Source organism: Pygocentrus nattereri, chromosome 24, assembly GCF_015220715.1.
Source record: "Pygocentrus nattereri isolate fPygNat1 chromosome 24, fPygNat1.pri, whole genome shotgun sequence".
Lineage (NCBI taxonomy): Eukaryota > Metazoa > Chordata > Actinopteri > Characiformes > Serrasalmidae > Pygocentrus > Pygocentrus nattereri.
In genome coordinates, this window is record NC_051234.1 from 30,867,309 (window position 1) to 30,887,097 (window position 19,789).

The window sequence follows — 19,789 nt, forward strand, 5'->3', positions numbered from 1 at the left end:
GCTGATCCCAACGTTTTTCCATTGAAGTGACGGAATTCTCATTAGTGCAGCACAGTAAGGTTTGATAAGGTAAATCATGCTCTTTCCCTCTAGCTTCTCTTTTCATCACCTGTATGCTGTTGTCAGAATGTGCTATGAAACTAATGATTAATATATACAGTTGCGAGCAAAAGTTTGGGCGCTCCTGGTCAAATGGCACGGTCGGTTGATTTGTGAACACACATTTTACTGTGCAATTACTGTTTAACATTTTGGAAAAGAAAGCGCAAAATGCAGTCTGTGCAAAAGTTTTGGCACATTTTTGTCCTCTGACGTGTTAAACTGAGCAAATAAATCGAAACTGTGCACTAAAATTTGCAGAAAAATGCCATATTTGGGTTTGTTCCATGTGTGTTTTCAGAAGCAAGACATGCAATTTGACCAGGACTGTTAAAACCTTTGCATCCCTGTATATACTTACACATATACCTATAAACAAAATCTAATATTTTATCTTAGTGCTGCAACACATCAACAGCAGTTATTTTGAGTCTCTGTCTAGACGTTTACAAGAAAGGTTTAAAAAAATAATGCAAATCTACCGTATTTATCTATGATAAATAATAGCAATGAGAAAAAGGACGCATTGCAGTAATGAGCTGCTAAATTATATGAATAATTTTATTTATTCGTGTGGCACTCAAATAATTATGACCATGGTTTGAGGTGATTTTGTGAGAATGACCCAAAGGCGTTGAGTAAATACATTTGAATAAATTATTAAAGAAATCGGTCATCATCAATCGAGATAAATAGTCGTCCAGAGTGGTTTTGTCCTGTCCAACGTGCATAATTTATGAATACGTATAAACATGTGTTGTAATTATTAAATTATAATGTTTTATCATCATTTTGGTGAGTAGACCGCGTCGCTCCCACCGGCGGACGCACGCTTTCTCCCTGAATGTGCGCGCGCGAGTGTGTGTGTGTGTGTGTGTGTATGTGAGGAGCCCTGTGGCGGAGACAAACCTTTAGCTCAGCAGGAGAGGAACGGGACTAAACCTTAGAAGATCACCAGGCTTTCTTCAAAAACACCCTGAAGGACAATCTAATAGTCGCCCGCCCACTCAGCGCTGTCTGTGGTCACTTTCTGTCGCCTCGGCTTCCCAATTAAACCTAAAAAAAAAAAAAATTGTAATGATGATAATTTGTGTTGACAAATGAAAAGGCCCCAGTTTTAAAATGGCCCTGTATGAATAATGATCAGAACGATAATCAATACATAAAAATCGACTTTTCAGTCCTTCACCACAAATCACATAATAGCTTCGAATTACTTAAACTGTTATGTGATTACAGCTGTGTGCAGTTAGAGTGCATTGATTTTTGGACTGACTCAGCTTTGTTGAAAATATGTTTTAAATGTAAATAGCCTGAGTTGAATCAAATAAACAGATTTTGGGAATAAAGAAGTAGCACTCTGTCTTTTCTTGGGATTTCCCATGAGTCAGAGGCCTGACCCAGAGTGGACTCTGAGAGGGTCCCATATCGTCTTGGGATACTCAGATTGTGGTATTGAGTTAAAACCAGAGTTATTATTAATTTCGAATGTGGTGCCAGACGGGAAAAACATAAAGCCTGTGAACATTTACTGTGTGGTTTAATTAATTGCTGTAATTGGCAAAATTTGATCCAAACTAAATTGCGCTTAATGCTTACTAAATGCAAATGTATAATAAGTTTATCGTGCATGTAATTACTATGCACATTAAATTATTATGCATTAACTCAATTCATTCCAATTCAAATGCACCCTAAAATAAAATGAATAAAATTTTCACATTTAGAAATATGCCTAAATGTATTATTTTTTATTTCCTAAATAATGAAATTACCGTTGCATATTTCGGTCAGAACGTAACGGGTCAGATCAAATGTTTACCAGATATATTTTTCTCTGATATGAATTGTTGCATTAATGTGTTTCTGATTGTTGAGGATGTGCAGGCTCAAAGCTGAAAGACGAAAGAAGTGAAAGTAAGACGCTTTAAGGAAAAGCAGGGCCTGTGACTACACTGACCAGAGCGGCCAGCTCCCTGACCAAACCACCGTCCCTTTTCTCGGCCTCGGGGGACACCAGAGGCCTCGCAGCTAGAACCATTAGCAATTAGCATGGATATCTTATGAGACAGGGGGGTGGTCAGATGGGATCCTCTGAGGGGGGGAGGCGGGGGTTGGTGTAAGGAGGGGTCAGTGTTCAAGTGCTTTTTCCTGTTTCTTCTCCTACGTGGCCGTTGGAGAGCAAAGCAAACCTCCCCACCACCTCCGCCATATACACACATGTACCATCCCCGAAATCTTCACAGTCCCACCCCTCATGCTTTCTTGGCATCAGGAGGTTCCTTGGGGAAACCCCTGTTTTATTAACTTAATTACCCGAGAGAGAGCGAGAGAGAGAGAGAGAGAGAGAGCGAGAGAGAGGGAGAGAGAGAGAGCGAGAGAGAGGGAGAGAGAGAGAGAGAGAGAGAGACCTGGAGACTGAGCAGGCAAGTTGATCCTAACTCTGAGGTTTTAATCCAGAGACAATGGATGACCATCTGAGACAGTTGGCATTAGAGACATTCTCACTGGTTATAAAGAGACCTACCAAAAAGAAAAGAGGAAAAAAAGGAGGGGGATGCTCCAGGTCGGGTTTGTCCCTATTTGTTTTCCATTGGAATTTGTTGTGAAGAGAAAGATTCTCCCTTTTCTTTTTGACTCCCCCTGATTTCTCCCCTCTTCTGCTCCGCTGTCATTTTTCCTTGTGTTTTATTGTGTGTCCAGCGCTTCCTCTTCCTCGGCCTGCGGTGAAAATTACACTTTCCTCTCTCTCTTTCCATCTCTCCCTCTCACTCTCTCTCGCCCTTGCTTTCCCCTCGGCTCCTCACAGCTCTCAACCAGTCAACAGACTGTAAAGAATAAATAATAAAAAAGTATTGATTATTTTGATGACTGCACTATTCAATTAGGTATTAATTTTGCCCTCCACTGGACCTAAAGGGGAGAGTGTGGGGGGGGGGGGGTGGAATGGGATGGATGGATGGACGGATGGAGAGAGGGAGGGAGGGAGAGACGGTTTAAATGAACGAAGCACCGTCGTTCAGTGGCGGGGGAAAATGCGTTTACCTCTCTGGAGAGAGGGGTGAGGGGGCTGGCATTGGGGCATATTGATGCGTCGTTGAGTTTCTCGTATTTAAGTGCTCCGGAAAAGGGGGGGGGGGGGTCCAAAAAAATGTCCAGCGAAGCGATGACAAGCGACATTGTTGCCGGGTATATGAGTATTGACCAGCCAGCCTCGCTCGGCCAATGACAGCTTAAACTATTCCTTATTGATTAACATTTTCATAGATTATCATGTGTCATATCAAACTCCGCGCCACTCTATCTGATGAGCGCGTTTGCCACGGCCCCTGAGGGGGCCAATCATCGACCATTCTGATTGTGGAGGGGGGTAAAAAGAAGGGGGGTGGGCAGAGGGGCACGTTTCCATGAAGGTCCAGGCACCCCTCCAACTCCCTCCCATCTCCTTTTCTTTTTTTCCACTTCTCCTTTCAGCAGGCTAGATTCAAACTGATCACCTGTCCCCCATCTCCGAACCACTTAGGCAGAAACTTCTCCATAAATAAGGCAGCGGGAAAGAGAAAAGGCGAGGTTTTTTTTATTTATTAATTTATTTATTTTCTTTGCCTTGCCAGTGTTTGTTTATGATGTGCTCCGCCGTCAGGGAAGGAGGGGGGAGGTACGTCTGAGGAAGGAGAGGGAGAGGGAGAAAGGTCGAGAGAGAGAGAGAGAGAGAGAGAGAGAGTAGAGGTGACATCTCCACTGAATCTCCAGAGGCATCCCCAGACTTGGACCAGCAGTGACTCGGCCGATGCTTCCCCGCGTCACACGCTGCTTTGGCTGCTTTTGAAGAGCATGTTCTACCCACTCCCTAGCATGCTCTAACTCTTCTCCTTCAGTCTTTGGATAACTGCGATAGAACTGTTGTTTTTTTTTGGAGCGAATTCTCGTTGTAATCTGGATACACCATTTTGGTAAGTTTTTTTTTTATTATTATTCTTTTTTATTGCAGAAAAAAAGAACCATGAAGTGCTCCTGCCCACGCTGCTGTGGGAGTTGCTGCACTTGTGCTTCGAATTAACGGCGAAATTATTACTACTTTTTTATGTCACCTCGTAAAAGTGCTCTCTCTCCCGATTGAGTTATGTTTGATTGCGTAAGTGGAAATACTATTTGGCCAATTAAGAGTATATGTAAATCACTGTGGCACTTGAATGAAGTATGCCATTAAAATTCCCAGCGATGCCGTCACTGCCAACTCTTGCGCTGAAGTGCTGTGCATTTCTGCCTGCAACTGTGGCAGTACCTGCAGATCTGGTCCTTTGCTGTCATACCTGCAACTGTATTTTTATTAAAGCAAACAATTATTTTCTCTTTAGTGTGTATTTAAACTGTGTGTATCCAAACATCTTATCAGACCATCAGAGTTTGCAGTGCATAAATGACACTGAAGTATGCAAATGAGGCCTTTGAGTACACCGGGGCATGCGGGATACCAAATGGAATCATTCAAAATCTCTACAAGCCCACGAGAGCTCTCCAGCCGACTATAGTCAGCAGTAGTTGAGCCAGCAGGGAGAGAACAGAAGGGAGAGAGAGGGAGAGAGGGAGCGAATGAGTGATCAGTACCAGAGAGTGAGGAAGAGAGAGGGAGAGAGCAAAAGGTTGAGAAGTGGAGGGAAAGAGAGGGTACCAAGCGCTAACCGGCGTTTCTTCTGTCTCGTCCCCCTTTTCCTCCTCCTCTTCCATCCCGACCTGCTCGGTCCGTGGCTGCCTGTACCGCCCCGCTCCCCACCCTCCAGGATCCAATGATCACAGGGCAGCTGAGCAAGCCGCTGCTCCCCCTCAGAGCAGAGATGGAAGGCGCGGAGCTGCAGGAGGACGAGAGGGCTGCCAGCCCGGACAGCGAGACCAACGACGAGCCCCTGCTGCTGCCGCCGGACGCTGACGACAACGACAAGCTGTACGGTGAGTCCCCCTCTTCATCATCCTAGTGTTCATCACTGTCACCTTCAGTACCAAGGCTTGCGAGGTAGGACTGCATTCCTAAAAGGTTCCTAGCTCTTGGCTCTTGTTTCCAGGAAAAAAAAAATCTTTAACTGGTGTAGAACCTTTGCACTACGGGAAGGTTCTGTGAACTTTAAAATGGGTCTGTACATCTGGATCATCATGGAAGGTTCTGTAGGCAACCAACCGTGGTTCTTCTATGCGAAACCTTTTTTTGCTATTTTATTAGTAATAATGTAGAGGAGCACTGCTGATGTGTGTGTGTTTGTGTGTGTGTGTGTGTGTGTGTATATATAAATATATATACATATATATATATATATATATATATATATATATATATATATATATATTTGTGTGGCACTTGCAGGGATGCCATAAGAAGGGGGTCCTGAAATTGTAGACAGCTCTTGAAAACTACACCCGTTTTTCAGTCATTAATTCAAAGTCTTATTTTTATCTACACATTATTCAGTAACTATTGTGACACTTTTGGGAGTGACCAATTGAAGTGAGCACCCACATATGGATCCGTAGGCTTTGAGGAGTTTACTAAGATTATTAGAAGTCATAACTGTAGGTTTTTCAGAAGGGATGCAGGGATTTTTGGCTCAGCTACTCCGTAAACAAGGGTCTCCCTCAGTGTACCCTGAGTTTAAATAAAGGTTGACCGATTGATTGATTGATTTCTAGCGTTCTAGTGTACTAAACAGGGTCCAAAGTGCTGGCCATGATTGGATGAAAGTTATCAGAAAGTTTCTAGTACGATATTTGCGCTGCTAATGCTAAGATGAGGGGGTGAAAGCAGTAGACATCCGATGATGTTTTTGGGAAAGAAAAGTTTGGGAACAAGTATGCGGAAAGTGTCATGTTTGGTTGGCTCAGGAGAAGCGCTGGCATTTTGGAGACTCAAGTCCTCCTTTGCTGTTTGCGGTATTTTGTTGTTACTGAAAGTCTTTAGGGGAATATTGTGACACAAAGTACGCAGCTTTATCAGATCTCTCGCCTTGTGAAGTTGTCAAGCAACTGTTGTCGTAGATAGTAATGCTATTTTCTTAAAGCAGCTCACAGTAAATAAAAGTAAACGTCTCCGTCCGTGATGATGAACTCTTGGTTGGATCCGTCCTGTTTTTAGAAACATCTGAGCCCTTTTTTTTTTCATTTTTAAAGGGGGTGCATCAGGGCACTATGTGAGGACCCCTTTTTTTTTGCTCCAAATGCAGCAGAATTTGACAGAATCTGGGGCAAACTGGCGCACACACACTCATCTGTCATACGGGGTGACATTTCTTCACATGCGAGATCTCCTCGGCTGAGGCTGGAGATAAAAATGAGAGAAAAGCAGGGACGCCTGAGGGGAGAGAAATGTGATTGTTGTGTGGAGAGCTCCTGAGCCTCATCTGCCGCTCTGATCTGAATGGGCTGACTTTCAGAGCTGTGATGGAGAGAGGGAGATACCCTCACTTTCCAGCTTTTTTTTTTCTGCTTCAGATTTAAGTCGTGCGTCTGAGTGAAAAGGGAAAAATTGGATGCTTCTATGATTTTTATATATGTTTTCTGATATGTACTTTATGCCTAATATTCAGCACAATTGTGCAAAAGTATTTTTTTTTGGTGTGTAACATTTTATTTTGTTTTATTTATTTTCCTTTCTTTCAATGTTATTCTGAATATCTTAATAGAATTCATGTTAATGAATATTGCTTCATATGCAATGTTAGTCTAATTTAGTTCAGTATAATTTAAACATAAATGAGTTTTTATATACAATTAAGTAAAATTATTTTCCTAATTTGCGTTTGCACTAAAACCAGTAAGGAAGACGCTTCAGTAGGGTGAATAAATTAGGATACAACCGAGATTTAAATGAGTTAGGACGGATTCTCCGATTTAAATGACAGGAACATGCATGTTGTCGTTTTACAGGTGTCGACAGAAGCACTTGAATTTTGATGATTACACAAATTTATTCAGCTCAGTTGAAATTTCTTTACACCTTTATAAACGACACGAACATCCAGCTCAGTTAACATCGTGATGTCATGAGAATGTTATATATTTCACGTTATAACTCACCTAAATATTTATTTTTTTCGGTCACTTCAATCATAAAAATGCAGTCATTTGATTTGGATTTTCTTCATTTGGAGAAATGTAACACATGTGAATTCTACACACTCACACACACACACACATACACACACACACACGCATACATTTGTCCGAGCTTGTATGTTGTGAGGTCAGTCTTTGACGTCAAAATCTGACCATTACTAATAAGCCACTGATGCCTGATTTCAATTTCAAATTTTGTCTGAAATTTATTCTCCCCATTTAAAAATTCCGAAGTTCTGCTCTGACACACGTTTCTACGGTTGTAGAAATGAATAAACACAAACTGTGTTCACTTCATTTTCACTCCTAATTCCGAACATCAGAGCGAGAAACTCCTCTATCACTCATTCCACAGTTTAGCTGCTGCTGTTCCTTTGATCTTCAGTAAATTCAGTAAATTAGAAATGCTTCAAATCTTCATTTGTTTATGTATTTATATTCATTCATACATTAAATACCGTCTTTCTCAACAAGCGACTCAGAAAGTGAACGACGTGGATCCGTAAGATACTTTACACGTTCTTTACGGTCCGGTTCAGTTCATGAAGCATGAGCCGCGTCGTGGAGGGATTCCTGCTTTTCTTTCTTTCTTTCATTTTTTTCTTTCGTTCTTTCTTTCGTTTTTTCTTTCGTTCTTTCTTTCGTTTCTTTCTTTCTTTCTTTCTTTCTTTCTTTCTTTCGTTCTTTCTTTCTTTCTTTTCTTTTATTTGGCCTGTCGTTTTTCTTTCCTCTTTTCTGTTCATCATCTTTGTTTCTTTTTAAATTTGTGTCAGTCTTGATACTCAGTAGTTGCAACTCTCTCTCTCTCTCTCTCTCTCTCTCTCTCTCTCTCTCTCTCTCTCATAGCTCTCTCCTCCTTTTTTCTTTCTCTCTTCCTTTCTTTCTTTCTTTCTTTCTTTCTGCCTTTTCTTATTCCTTCTGTCTTTTTTCTTTCTTTGTCATTTATCATCTTTATCATCTCTTTTTTTGGCTTGTGTCAGGCTTGATACCCGCTCTGTAGCTGTGAGTCTCTCTCTCTCTCTCTCTCTGTCTCTCTCTCTCTCTGTCTCTGTCTCTCTTTCTCTCCTTGACACTCTCTCTCTCTCTCTCTCTCTCTCTCTGTCTCTCTCTCTCTCTCTGTCTCTCTCTCTGTCTCTCTCTGTCTCTCTCTCTCTCTCTCTGTCTCTCTGTCTCTGTCTCTCTTTCTCTCCTTGACACTCTCTCTCTCTCTCTCTCTCTCTCTCTCTCTCTCTCTCTCTCTCTCTCTCTCTCTCTCTCTCTCTGTCTCTCTCTCTCTCTGTCTCTCTCTCTGTCTCTCTCTCTGTCTCTCTCTGTCTCTCTCTCTCTCTCTCTCTGTCTCTCTCTCTCTCTCTCTCTGTCTCTCTCTCTCTCACACATTCTCTCTCCCCCCCCCCCCCCCCCCCCCCCCCCCACGCAGCTGCTCTGTGGGTGGCTCTCTTTGCTCTATCACGTTGTTACAATGAAGTGCTTTATGTTAATGCCCCTAAATTTGACCCTGTTGCATCGATTCAGGGCAATGAATAGTTATTTCTGTGCTGGACGCCAGACGTTGTGATTTAAATGTGAGAGCGCGCGGTTTTTCAGCTTAAACTCAACTACCTTCAGTTTAGTGCTGTGTGCTTCTTGTAAAACTACCACTGCAACCATTGCTGCCATTCCAACAGTTGCCAGCCTCTGCGTGTTTACGAAGCGCTCGCTTTACAGAAATATGTGCATATCTGTGTCACTGGATTTTACTCGCAAGGCAGTCCGAGTGCACGAATTAGTTTCAAATCCTTTTAATTGACGCCGGTGAGTAAAACACATGGTAGGCCTCAGCGCACGAGGCTTCATCTGCTCTAATTAAACTGAAGCAGGTAACGCGGCTGACGTGCCAGTTCACCGCAGTACATTAGACATGAAAAGAGAAGTATAAAGAGCATTGCTTGGTGTTTTGAGATAAATTATACATCAGACATCAGCTACCCCCTTATGAGTGCCTACCAGCATAACAAGAGTGTGTGTGTGTGTGTGTTAGAGAGAGAGAGAGAGAGAGAGAGAGAGAATGCTTGTGTATCTGCATAGACGGTGGATAGGCGATTTCTTTTTATATAAATTTATTTATTTTTTTTCGGGGGGGGTGAGAGAGGTGCTATGGGGTGGGAGTGCGAGCATGATGTAGCTTGTCACCAAGGAGACGGAGTGTGTTACCACAGTGGGCCTCTCTTTGCTGATTTGACTTCTGGGAGGGTTTTTTTTTTTTTTTTTCGCGGGGGGTGGGGGGGGGGGGGGGTGAGGTTTGAAGGGGGGGGGGTGTCTCTCTGATCCCTGTCCGACCCTCACTGTCAGCCTCGCTGATCGGTCTGGAGGATCCCACTGTCAGTCTGATGAATTTTTAAGGATATCCCAAGGCAAGATTCGCCAAAAAGATGGAGAGAGAGAGCGAGAGACTAAGACAGAGAGTGTGGAAAGAGAAAGAGAGAGAGAGAGAGCAGTAACTGTTTCGTAATGCCGGAGTTACAATTTTCTTTAATAAGCATCAAACCTGCTTTTGTTGCCCGCTTTCTTTATCCTTTCACCTTTGTTTTTTTTCCAGCTCGTCGTCTGTCGGTCTTGTAGTCGATTTAGCTTTTCCGTGTGAAGACAAACACAGCGAGCGCACACATACAGCGACATATTAAACGTTAATGTATTTAAGGAGAATGCGTTTACTTTTAATGAGTGGCAAGTGAATGATATGATATTCTAAACGGCTCACTTTCAACAAAAGCTTGGCGAAATGTAGCTTTTTAAAATGTTTTCATCTCAATAAGCATGTTTTCTTTGTCATATTGCAGTAATAACATATTAAAGACTATTTTGCGGATAGTAGTAATAGCCTAATGCATATTTGTGACAGTATTTGAGACAATACTAATACTTACACATACAATATACAGTACTAATAACCATATATATATATATATATATATATATATATATATATATGATTATTAGTACTGTATAAGTATATTGTATGTATAAGTATTCATGTATTAGGATATTATATGATATATATTAGTATGCGTGTATATATGTATATATATATATATATATATATATATATATATATATATATATCCTCATATCTCCAAAATGGTAACTTTACAGGAGAAGGAAAAAACCTACTGTCGTTTTAATGGAAGTCAATGGAACCAGACGTCTTTCCAAGTCATTTTGGGCCGTTTCTTTTGGTCCACTGATCATGAAATTTATACACAATGAAAAGGACAACTGTCATTTTCAAATGATGTCAAAAACTGAAAAATGACAAAAACTGAGACACAGTGGAGGTTTTGTTCCGACAGCAGTGATATATTAATGTTGTGTTTAGTGATTTCCAAACTTCTCCTTGTGGAAGTCCAGCATATGTTCTGCTCTGGTTAATCAGAGCTTCATTATCCTAAATCAGCACCAGGTACTTTCTGACAAATAAGAAATTCTTGTTACATTTTACTGCATTTCTATTCATTCCCATCTACTTCAATGCTATACGTTGATATTAAAAGTAAGAACGCGCTCACTGCTGAGATGAATACATTGTTTAAAACCATTTATTTAAGATCTTTGCACACGACTGTACAAATTCTCTAGAGATCTACAATCACTGCACGTCAGGTTTTCTGATATTTGAAGTAAAACGTATTCCCCTGTAAGTGGCTGAAGCGGCTGTAGTGGCCATTACCTTCGACCTCCAGTGAAGACTAGTGCAGGCTGGCATCGGTGAGCTTAGGGCAGTGCCTGGGGCTAACTGGGGGGCAGGCTGGGGCTTGGCCACTGTTCAGTCTGTCCTGGGGCAGTGTCCATAGCAGGCCTAAAATGACCAAACTGTCCACTCTGCTTACAAAAGAACCAAGAAAAATGCAGCCAAAGCACGAGGACGATAAAGGAAAGGCCGGGCGTGGAAGTGCTGAGCTAGTTTGTGTGTTTGTGTACATGTTTACCTGAATACCTGTTGTGTTTGTTTATTGTTTAGGTGAAAGCTGAAACTGTGAGGGTCAGATTTACTGTGGCTTCTCAACCAAGACTTTTTTTTAAAGCACTGCTTTTTATCAGAATAGAGTTTTTACATGGAGGTTTTTTTTTTGGACCTAGCCTTTGGTCCCAAATTAGTTTTTTTAATCATAATTTTGTTAAAATGAGAGAATATTAACATACTATGATAAACAGGCATTTGTTTTATGTCTGTACTCGTTATATAAAACAATTCCACAGCTTTTAATGCCTATTAACATCTTATTATTAAGGTTAAATTGAGATTTGCTCAGTGAAACAAAATATAAGGTTCTTGTTTTATCTACACTCAAAAAAACAGATTTATGTCCATCATAAACATTAAGCAAATATTTGACCTAAAACCTATTTTAAAAAACTTAAAATTAAATACACTTTACGTATTGATTTTGATTAGAAGCAGCCCAGTCTGGATAAATCCAAAACTGTTTAATTGAATTGTATAAGAGCTTTTAGATTCTTCCACTAAATCCCATTAGGAGGCCGCGCTGATGTGCAACAGTAACAGGAAACGCATCACCGGCCAGGAAACTGCTTCAGCTGTCATGATGGACACGAAATGACTACTTTTACAATCTCCTGCCATCCTTTGATATTCAGTCCAACTGCAATGAAATCGTGATGCACATTAATTTAATTTGTGTGTTTAATGTTTTTGTCCAAATATTAATGTTTCATTTCTCTTATTTTGAGAGAAACTCTAGACAAACACCAGCGAACTAGCCAGCCAGCATCCTTGCTAGGCCTGCTGTCATGGTAACGGGTACCAAAGGTAGATTAAACAAACAATTTTGGGGTTTTATTGTGAAGCTGTATTTAAAGACGTATTTTATTAATATTCAAATCAGCAGGTCATGGTTTCTGTAACTGTAGGTGACCTCGATGTGTTAGCATGGCATGCAGTGACTGATAAGCATGAGCTGCTGACCGGCATGGTGGTCAGCACGAGAGCTGCACCTCAGTAGAGGAACGTTGGGCTCATAAACATCTGCTTTAATTAGCAGTTCAGCTGGGAGTGAATAGAAATCCTAAAGCAGGGAATTTGATCAAATCTATAAATCTATAAAGTTCTGTTCATTTCTTTCACGTTAGAATTTGAAGTTCACATGTTTCCTGTAATGAGACCCAAATACTGTCTAATACAGCTTGAACGACAGTAAATGTTTGTGAATTTAATGTTTTATCATTCAACACATTCACACAGTCAGAGTAACTGTGCTGTGAATACAGAAGGTGCTATTAACTCTAGAAATTCATAAATTTGCATAAATCCTAGAAGCACTTCTAATTTACCCGTTATCTAATTCATTCAGGTTTATTGAACATGATGGAGAAACAAACTATAGTACCATTTTTACACTAGATTTATGTTTTTAAATTGAATAGATAAAATTGACGTAATTAAAATCCATAAGCTTTAACTTTTTGGGCTTAAATATTATTTTGAGAGTACATGAATTTGCAACGAGCAGATTAAGGCGTCTCCGCGCCGGCCGCAGTTTGTCTCTCTGAGAGGCGTCTCAGCAACACGTACATTGTGATGATAATCCACATGGAAAATCAAGCGAATAAGCCGACTTTGAGTTTACAAGCTTGTTGTGTTGTTGTGCTGCTGTATCTTTTCAAAGCAGGCTATGCAGAAGCTCCAGCCACTGCGACCGCATTTGATTCATGTATACAGAAGCGCTGTATTGATATCCGCTACATACAGTGCCCTTGTGCCCTATTCATGTCTAGGTCTGTACGGTTGTACGTCTGGGTCAAAGCCAGGAGTGACCGATTCATAATGCAACTGGGTTCTTTCGGGTTAGGATGAAACCAATTTGCACTATTAGTTCTAATAATGAATTTGCTGCAAAAGTTTCTGTCCAATAGAGTTGAGTTGGTAGGTAATGGTCAGTTTAAAGCTGTTCCATATAGGGCAATTTGTTCCCTAGGTCATTTAAATAACGTATCACTGCAGCCATAAAGAACCTCATACGGGAAAAAAGATCATTTCTATTGGTTCATTTGTATTGAAACGCTCAGACATTGTAAATGGCAGCTGGTGTAAATACTGAGATAACTATAGGCAGAAGTTCCTAGATAGGAAACGCATTGTGAAACTTTGCCCCCGTAGGCCTAAACAAAGCATTGCTGGTTCAAGTCTGAAAGAGGGCATCAACAGAATCTCTGGTACAGTACTGTCTACTCCGAAACTTCAAATGAAGGCTCTAAACCTCACATTGTAACTGCATCTGTCGGAATTGTGTGGGATTTTTTTCTGAAGCACCTTCCATCTGGGGAAAAACCACTGTAGTGTAAACTGAGCTCCCCTCGATAAAAAAAAAGTTTAAAAAACAATGAAGTATTCGGATCTTAGACATTTACTAGGGCCATGTTTGGCTCTATTTAAACCCAAGACATTTATAGAGATAGTCATTAGCTAAATATATTTAAAAACTAGGCTACTTTCTATTGGAAGGAGTCTGTCCCAAACCCTAACCCCTAAATTTACACCTTACATTTTAAAAAAATGTTTCTTTTAATGTGAATTTGAATTTGAATGATATAGATTGATCAGTTGAATTTTTAAATAAATCATTTTTTAAAAATTTGCTACCCCACATTTTCATGTCAGTTTTAGTCCGTGGGTGGAGCCTTATTTTGACCACGCCCCTGCACTTCCGAACAGGGAGTGAGGCTGCATCCCTGTCCCTCATGGCCACATGGTGAGCAGTTAGATCTCAATGTTTTGAAAGAAATGGGTCCCAAAGTCTGAAAATCAGTGGAGAGCATTAAGAACGAACACTACCAAAACACACACTTTTTGGGGTTTTAATGAAAAATGATTTGATCTGATGACTTTTTGTGTGACCAGCTGTTCAGAGCTGTGTTTGCTGACCTTGCACTGGCAATTTTGAGTTCTGCTTAAAATGAGTTCTAACAATTGGTAGGTTTTTTGGTGGTGTTATGATTGTTTTGATAGTGAAAAAATGAAAAAGTGTAATCATTTGTTGTGACAAAATAAACCTAATTAAGGCTTAGAGCAACTCAAAGCAAAAGGGTTTTAGTCTAGAGTTCAAAGTCAAACTCTGAACCAGTTTGGGAGCGTGATCCATATACAAGTTAATAGAATTTAATATTTAGGCAAATAAAAGTTTTAATATGACAGGAACCGTACACTCTACGCAAGAGCATCTAACCCCATCCTAAACCAGTTGTTCGAGGGGTGGGGAAATTTTGTGAACATTAAAGAAAACAATCTTTACGTTCTTTCATTTTTCTGCCCTGAAATTGTTTCATGTAGCATGTCAGCAAAAACCTATTCTGTCACGAATGTTGCAGAGGCCAGAGGCTGGCTTTAGTATTTCATATAGGAAACTCCTTCAGAGGCATTTACATTATCTGTGCAGTACAATAGTAAATAAAAACAACATGTGTGGTCACTCTTTAGGCATCTCGTTTCACCTGCTTGGATATTATCCGACTTAGTCAGCCGCCCCTGGCTTTGACCCAGACGTACAGCCGTACAGACCTAGACATTAATAGGTCACAAGGACGCTGTGTGTTGCGGGTCTCAATACAGTGCTTCTGCATCGAATGTGGTCACCGTGGCTGGAGCCTTTGCATAGCCTGCTTTGAAAAGATACAGCAGCACAACAAGCTTTTAAACTTGATTTTCTGTGCGGACTGTGATCATAATAGAGATGCTTTTCAGCGTCGCAGAGCTGCTGGGACACACGTGGACAAATATTCAGTCGTAAACCTACTTGCATACATATGAGAACATTCGGCAGCCGACAAAGACTTGACCTCGACGTTGGGCACCGAGGATCAAAAGCTTTTATTTATCTTTCGAGGCTTCGTCTTAGAATGTGGTTTGTGTGGTGTGGATGGAGCAATGCTCTAAAGTTTTTTCATGATATTTGTAACTGTTGGTGAAAGCTGATGCCACACAGGTTCCTCCAGAGAACTGCTAGGTTTAAAACAAAGAAACGTCTGCTTCAGCTGAATGCAAGATGCATTATTAATTGTGTCACTTGGCGGCTGAGGTTCAGACACTTAGACGTTAGACATTTAGAATGCAAGGGAAGGATAGTTCTGTTTGTATATGCTATTACCAGAAGTTTGGACAGTCCAGACTTATAAAATGTATTTGTTGGGAGCGTTGATTCTTTATATTTGTCATACTTATGATATACAGACAACAAAACAATGAGTACACTCGCATCTTCATTTTTTCTCTTTTGGGTATATGGCTCTGGAGTTCCGCAAGGTTCCGTTTTAGGGCCACTGCTTTTCTCACTTTACATGCAACCTTTAAGGAATGTGAACATGATGGCACATTTTTGATATGTAGTTAAGTTTCCCCTCCCCGAGAGAGTCAAGATTCTGTTGCCAAGCTAACAAATTGTTTGTTAGTCGTCTTTAGATGGATGTCAAAACTGACACTGTATGTCCAAAACTATCCAGACACGGTGAATTCAGCGACCTTTAGGTGCAACCATTGCTGACACAAGTTGTGAGCACAAAGGATTGACCAGTAGAATGGGGGTAAACTCCAGCAGCCGGCTAAGATCACCATGCCCAGTGATAGAGGGGTATAAAGCCCCCCCAGCACTGGGCTGTGGAGCAGTGGAACTGGGTTCTCTGGCGTGATGGAGCTCCATCCAGTACCTTTGGGATGAGCTGGAGTGATCAAGAACTGACCGTCCAACATCAGTACCTGACCTCACTAATGCTCAATCAAATCCTCACAGCAATGTTCAACATCTAGTATAAAGCCTTCCCAGAAGAGTAGAGGCTGTTACTGCAGCACAGACTCGCTATACTCTTCGTTTCAGAACAAACATAGATGAACAGGTGTCTACAAACTTTTGGACACGGTAGAAAATCTGCTAAGCCGAAAGTTTATATTATTTTAATCTAATGTTTCCTTTCTATACTAGTATGGGCAGTAAGTAAGGATAATTCGGAACACTCATAGCTCACAAGGCTGTAATATGTAAATGAGTCCTTTTAACAAATATCAATGCTTTTTTACAGTTTGCTATAAGCATGTTGTCTAAAGAAATCTATAAAAAAAAAAAACTATGGTAAAAGTCCCGCAGGGGGTGCGTTCTCAATCTCGAGCACTGCCGTCATTCAACATCTTAGAAATACATTTCCTAGCCTTTTTCTGTAATTCTGCACTTTCACTAATTCAGATGGTCATTCTGATATACAGTATTTTACCATAATAACAGTAACAACTGCTGAATGAATAGTAAACATTTTGAAATAAAAGCGATCAATTAAATTTGTGAATTTACATTTTATTTAATGCTAAAATATAGTGCATTTGTTTTATTTACATGCATTTAGCCCCTTTTCTAATTGAGACTATTACATTTTACAGCACTTATACAGTAAAAGTCCTGTTTTTTTTTTTTTGACCAAATTTAGATGTTCCACTGAACTTCTGATGATCCAACCAGCATAAAAAGGTGAAAATATTGTACTGCACGGCGATAGAACTGTAGCGTTTAGTAAGATAGTGTTTAGCGTCATGCAGCTATCCTAGGCCGTAGCTGCGGGGACTGCGAGTTCATGAGGTTAAACGCAGCGATGTGTTTGTGAGAGATTCGCTTGTCTATAGACTCCCGTGCGAAGTCTTTGTGCGAGCTGGATGCTGGTGGATTATCAGTGATACAGCGGCCGCAGCAAAGCTAACTCCACAACAACATCTCTCTCCTTCATCTCCCCTGCATCCCCTCCTCACCCTCGCCCCGCGACCTCCTCCGCCTTTTAAAAAGCTCATTTCTGCAGCTTTCCACTCCAGCTGCCACACGTAAACATCCCCAACAGCCCCGTGCTGTTTATTGTGGGGAAAAAAGTGGACATTAGCTGCGAAAGCGGTGGTTAGAAGGCCAAAGTAGTGTGTCTGCATGTGTCTGGGGGTGTGTGTGTGCGGAGGGGGGGGTACAGTGTAGTGTCTACTCTCTCTTTTTTTTTTTTCCGTGAGACCCTCCTCCTCTCCAGCATCCCGAGACAAGATAATAAGGCACTCGGAGGCACAATCCAGCATTATATTCAGCCACCAAAGCCTCATCTCTTGTCAGTTTGCATTTTATTGTGGGGCCCAGGATGTGATGCTTCTATCATCAGCCTGTCAGGACGAGAGGGGCCGGAGAGACAGGACCACTCATTTTGTACACTTAACGTCTAAGCCAAATGGCCAGCACTTATACCGATTCTTGCGAAATGGAGGACACGTTCCAGCCCAGGGGTCACCTTCAGCCCCCAGAGAAAGAGAGGGAGAGAGGGAGAAAAGGGATGAAAAGATAAAAGAAATGTGTATTGATTTGTGTAATTGAGGGGGACTTTGAGAGGAAAATGTATCTGTTGTGGACAGCGGCGATATGTTTTATGCTTCACTGTTCTCGGAGAAGTAGATAGAACGTGCAGAAATGGCCCGAAACTCTGGAGTCACTTCAGGCTTAACACACAGACAATAGACGGTCGACCAAATTTATTATAGGCCAAAAGTATAAAGAATTTTCCTCAACATTGCACGGAAAAAAGTTTTCACCCTTTTTAATAAACCTGCTAAACCTAAAGGCCAAGCTGTCATTAACACCAACTGAAGATATTTGAATATATCTAGAACTTCATTTAGTAACGCTGTTGAAGCTGTTCGCAAAAATGAAGACTTAATGTTAAGATTTAATTGTGCACCGTCGCTATAAACGTTGAATTAAATGCTTCAATTATAGTCACATTATTTTCAAAGTCAAAATAAGTGCACACCCACTAAACATGAATATGGCCTTATTACCTCAGAGTAAAGTCGGTCACACCGGTGACGTCAGCTAGAAGCTTCGTATCAGATCATGAGCTGAATGAGAAGATCTCCGAGAACTGAGAGACTCAGTGGACTCACCACGAGCTTTTCTCCATAGATCCTCAGAAAACAGGTGAAAGGAGGTCGAGTGACGTCATCGGCGTGACTTTTATTTCAAAATAAGAGTTTTTTGTTACGCGGTGACACCAGTGACACGACTCCTGGGGGACTGTCATGATATATTTTATAATATTTATTTGGCTTTTGTTTTCTTTATGCCGTTTAAATAATATATTTCATAGTCAAGAATAGATCATTGCAGTTAAAATTGTAGAAAACACATTTTTACCTACAAAGCGTTACACGCGGCTGGGGCGAGCTCTTCTGTGGTGCTTGGAATTCAATACGATTGATTTAAAAACCAGTATTGGTAAATTGAGGCTCAAGAAATATATTTTTAAAATAGAAATAATTTGTAACCTGAACGTTTTTCAAGTTTAATGTCTGTAAACGCTAGGGACGCAAAAATGGAAGCTAATTTTAGTGCACAGTTTCTGTTTATTTTAACACATTAAAAAAAAAAAAAGTAAATATACAGTGTGCCATAACTTTTGCACAGGCCACATTTTTCCAATGCATTACATTTACAAAATAAACAGTAACTGTGCGTTAAAAAGTACACCCTCTATAGAGGACGTGGCATGTTACCAATGCAAAAGTCAACGAAACAACAGTGGGGGTGCCGAAACTTTTGCACACTACCGTACCTCTTATCTCTTAGCAGTGCTTCCAAACTTTTAGCCTGCAGTGAACATCAAACTGTGGTCAAAAAAAAAAAGATATTTCGCTATAGTGCATTCTCAGAGTCATACAACGGTACCATCACTCCTGCCTTGGAGAGCCACGTGCCTAAAAGTTGACCTGAAGACAGAAATTAGTTTGTTTTAATGGTCAGCCACAAGCAAAATGCATTACTATCTCCTTATCCCAGACTTCCTTTTTCGCTTTATACACATATAAGTACACAGGCACAGCCACACACTCACATTAGGCTCTTACAACCCCCTTCGCAGAACCCCCCCTCCCCACACACACAACACACACATTATGTTTGTGTAATCAGCTTAGCTGCAAATAGGGAGGTGGGGTGGTTGTGGTGGTGGGGGTGTGTGGTCTTAATGCAAAGAGAGCCTTGATGTGCTTCGCCGGGGCTAAGTAATAAAGTGACACAGACACAGTCTTTTAAATGAGGCCGGCCTCTGTAAATAGAGCCCACTGGCCCCGAGTGCCTCTCCTGAGGAGTTAGATCTCATTATAGACCCGGGCCTAGGCCTTTAGTCGTCTGCTTAGAGCCGGGACCTGTCCCCATCTCCCTAATGCATGCCTACCAAGCATGTGTAATCTACTCGCTAATGCGTCTGTAGTGCCAGCGGCTACAGATAAGATGCTATTCAAGCATGGGTGGGGGGTGTGCATCTGGGACCTGCGCTAGGGCCACTTTTGTTTTCTAAACAAGCTTCTTTTGGGGTCAGCAAGGACAGAAAGGCCCATGGAAATTAATTGGCACTCGTGTTTCGAGTTTTATAATGGGCATAGAAAACGTACTAATGATGACAGACTGGTATGCAAGATATTTCTTGTTTTGGTCAAAAATATGTATTGATTGTAGTCGTGATTATCGTGGGAGTGCTTTCCTCAGGGCCTTGATGTCATAGTTTTGCGACATACTTTTTGGCCCGTCGTTTTTTTAAA

At 41.1% G+C, this 19,789-nt stretch overlaps 1 protein-coding gene across 1 annotated transcript in view; it reads left to right on the top strand.

Annotated features, from left to right (window-relative positions):
• The first annotated feature begins 3,870 nt into the window (after window positions 1–3,870).
• The window catches only part of pou6f2 (POU class 6 homeobox 2), a 197,291-nt gene continuing 181,372 nt past the window's right edge, over window positions 3,871–19,789 (top strand). Inside the window, exons 1-2 of the mRNA XM_017709204.2 lie at window positions 3,871–4,052; window positions 4,881–5,046. Of these exons, the coding sequence (XP_017564693.1) occupies window positions 4,887–5,046 (160 nt within the window). The 5' untranslated portion in view covers window positions 3,871–4,052; window positions 4,881–4,886. The remainder of the gene's footprint in view (window positions 4,053–4,880; window positions 5,047–19,789) is intronic.